Below are 1,908 nucleotides of genomic sequence, written 5' to 3' on the forward strand. Positions count from 1 at the left end.
GAGGGGGGGGGTCCCCGCATCTAGGCCGGCAAGACGTGTTCTCGACCGCCATGAAGCGCTTGAGGAGCGCGGTGACCGCCGCGATGGCGTGCTCGCGCAGGCCGGGCGCGTACGTGTCGAGCACACCCTGCACCGGCGCGACCACGCCCTCCAGCTCGGCCTGCTTGCCCTCGGGCTGGCCGGCGATGAAGTCGGCGATCGCCGCGCGGAGCGCGTCGACGAGCCGCGCCGCCTCCTTGGAGTCCTCGGTGGCGACGTGCTCAGCCAGCGTCTTTGAGAGGATGGACTGCAACGCCAAGTCGAGGTCGGCGGGCAGCTTGTTGCCGAGCGCGGCCATCGCGTCCGACACCTGCCAGTATTATTTCTTTCATTGGTCTCGCAATTCCGGAGTCATTCATTCATTCATTCAATGGCCGTCGCGTCCGACGCCTCGCCGACGACGAGGTTGATCGATGAGAGCGCCGCGAGCAGCTTCTGCACCTGCGGCTCGGCCTCCATCACGTAGCCGTCCATCACGAGCTCGAGCGCCTTTTGCGACGCGCGGAAGGCCTGCAGCGTCGTCTCCTCCTTCTCCGTCGGCGTCTGGTACGCGAGCAAGCCCTCAAACGGCAGAATCTTCTTGACCTTGGACGGGTCCTTGAGCTCGAGCGAGCCGAGCAGGTCGCCCTGGTTGATGATGGAGCCCGCAGAGAGCTCGTGCTTGAGCGTGCCCGACTCGCTCGCGCGGATGGTGATGAGCATCTTCATCGCCTCCGCCTCGGCAAACGGCTGGCCCGCCTCCACCGGCGCGCCGTCGTCGACCAGGTAGCGGACGAGCTTGCCAGTCACGTCGGAGCGCATCTCGGACGGGTCAAACACGTTCGGCAGCAGCACGGTGGTGCCGTCGAGCACCATCCGCAGCCCGAGCGGCTCCTCCTTGGCGAACAGCTGGTGCGTCTCCGAGCCGTACGAGACGTAGAGCGAGCCGTCCGCCTGCCTGCGCGTGCGCACCTATGGGGAGATATGGGGAGATATGGGAGATATGGGGAGATTGTCCGCCTGCCTGCGCGTGCGCACCTATGCGGAGATATGGGGAGATATGGGAGATGTGGGGAGATTGTCCGCCTGCCTGCGCGTGCGCACCTGAAGCAGAGGAGTGCGGGCGGGCAGATCAAGCAACGCGACCACCGGCGTCGACATGCGGCCAATCTCCCCATATCTCCCATATCTAGGAAGTGCCTAGGAAGTGGTCTAGGAAGTGCCTAGGAAGTGTCTAGGGAGCGCCTCGATGTGCTGGCCGGTGCTCGAGAGGACGAGGTCAAAGGCGTCCGGCGCCTTTGGTGTGACGGTGAAGGAGTACTTGACGTCCTGGTAGGTGAGCTCGAGCGGCATTCCTTGCATCTCGCGCAGCGCCAGCGTCGAGAGCTGCCCCTTGTCGAGCGACTCCTTGAAGCCGGCGATGTTGTCGGCGATGAGCTTGTGGCCGCGGTAGACGGCGGCGTTGATGACGGCAGACTGCGGCTCAACCTCGACCGAGACCGACTTTGCGGCGATCAGGCCGTCGAGCCACGCGGTGTCGAGCGTGTTGTCCTTGAACTCTGGCGTGTTGAGCAGCTCGCCGAGGTACTCCACCGTCGTGCGGATGTCGCCCATGATGAAGAGCTCCTTGAGCGCGAGGACGAGCGCCTTGCGCGCCTCCTCGCGCGTCTCGCCCGTCGCAAAGACGTGGCCAAACTGCGAGTCGGCAAACTCGTGCACGCCGCCGTCGGCGACGACGGAGAAGTAGCCCCACACCTTCAGGGGAGAGAGGGGGGGAGATGCGGGAGAGAGGCGGGGGAGAGAGGCGGGGGAGAGGGGGGGGGAGATTGGCAGGTACTGAGGCCGGAGAGGGCTGGGTTCGGGGACTGTGGGGGTAGGGGACCGCACCTT

At 65.6% G+C, this 1,908-nt stretch overlaps 1 protein-coding gene across 1 annotated transcript in view; it reads right to left on the minus strand.

The window, feature by feature from the left end:
* The window catches only part of ACC-2 (acetyl-CoA carboxylase), an 11,003-nt gene extending 9,335 nt beyond the window's left edge, over positions 1-1,668 (minus strand). Inside the window, exons 1-3 of the mRNA XM_005788150.1 lie at positions 1,264-1,668; positions 430-990; positions 36-349 (exon numbers count right to left, since the gene is read on the minus strand). Coding sequence (XP_005788207.1) covers positions 36-349; positions 430-990; positions 1,264-1,632 — 1,244 coding nt within the window. The 5' untranslated portion in view covers positions 1,633-1,668. The remainder of the gene's footprint in view (positions 1-35; positions 350-429; positions 991-1,263) is intronic.
* Positions 1,669-1,908: the final 240 nt, after the last annotated feature.

The sequence above is a fragment of the Emiliania huxleyi genome (assembly GCF_000372725.1).
Source record: "Emiliania huxleyi CCMP1516 chromosome Unknown EMIHUscaffold_138, whole genome shotgun sequence".
Taxonomy (NCBI): Eukaryota; Haptophyta; order Isochrysidales; family Noelaerhabdaceae; genus Emiliania; species Emiliania huxleyi.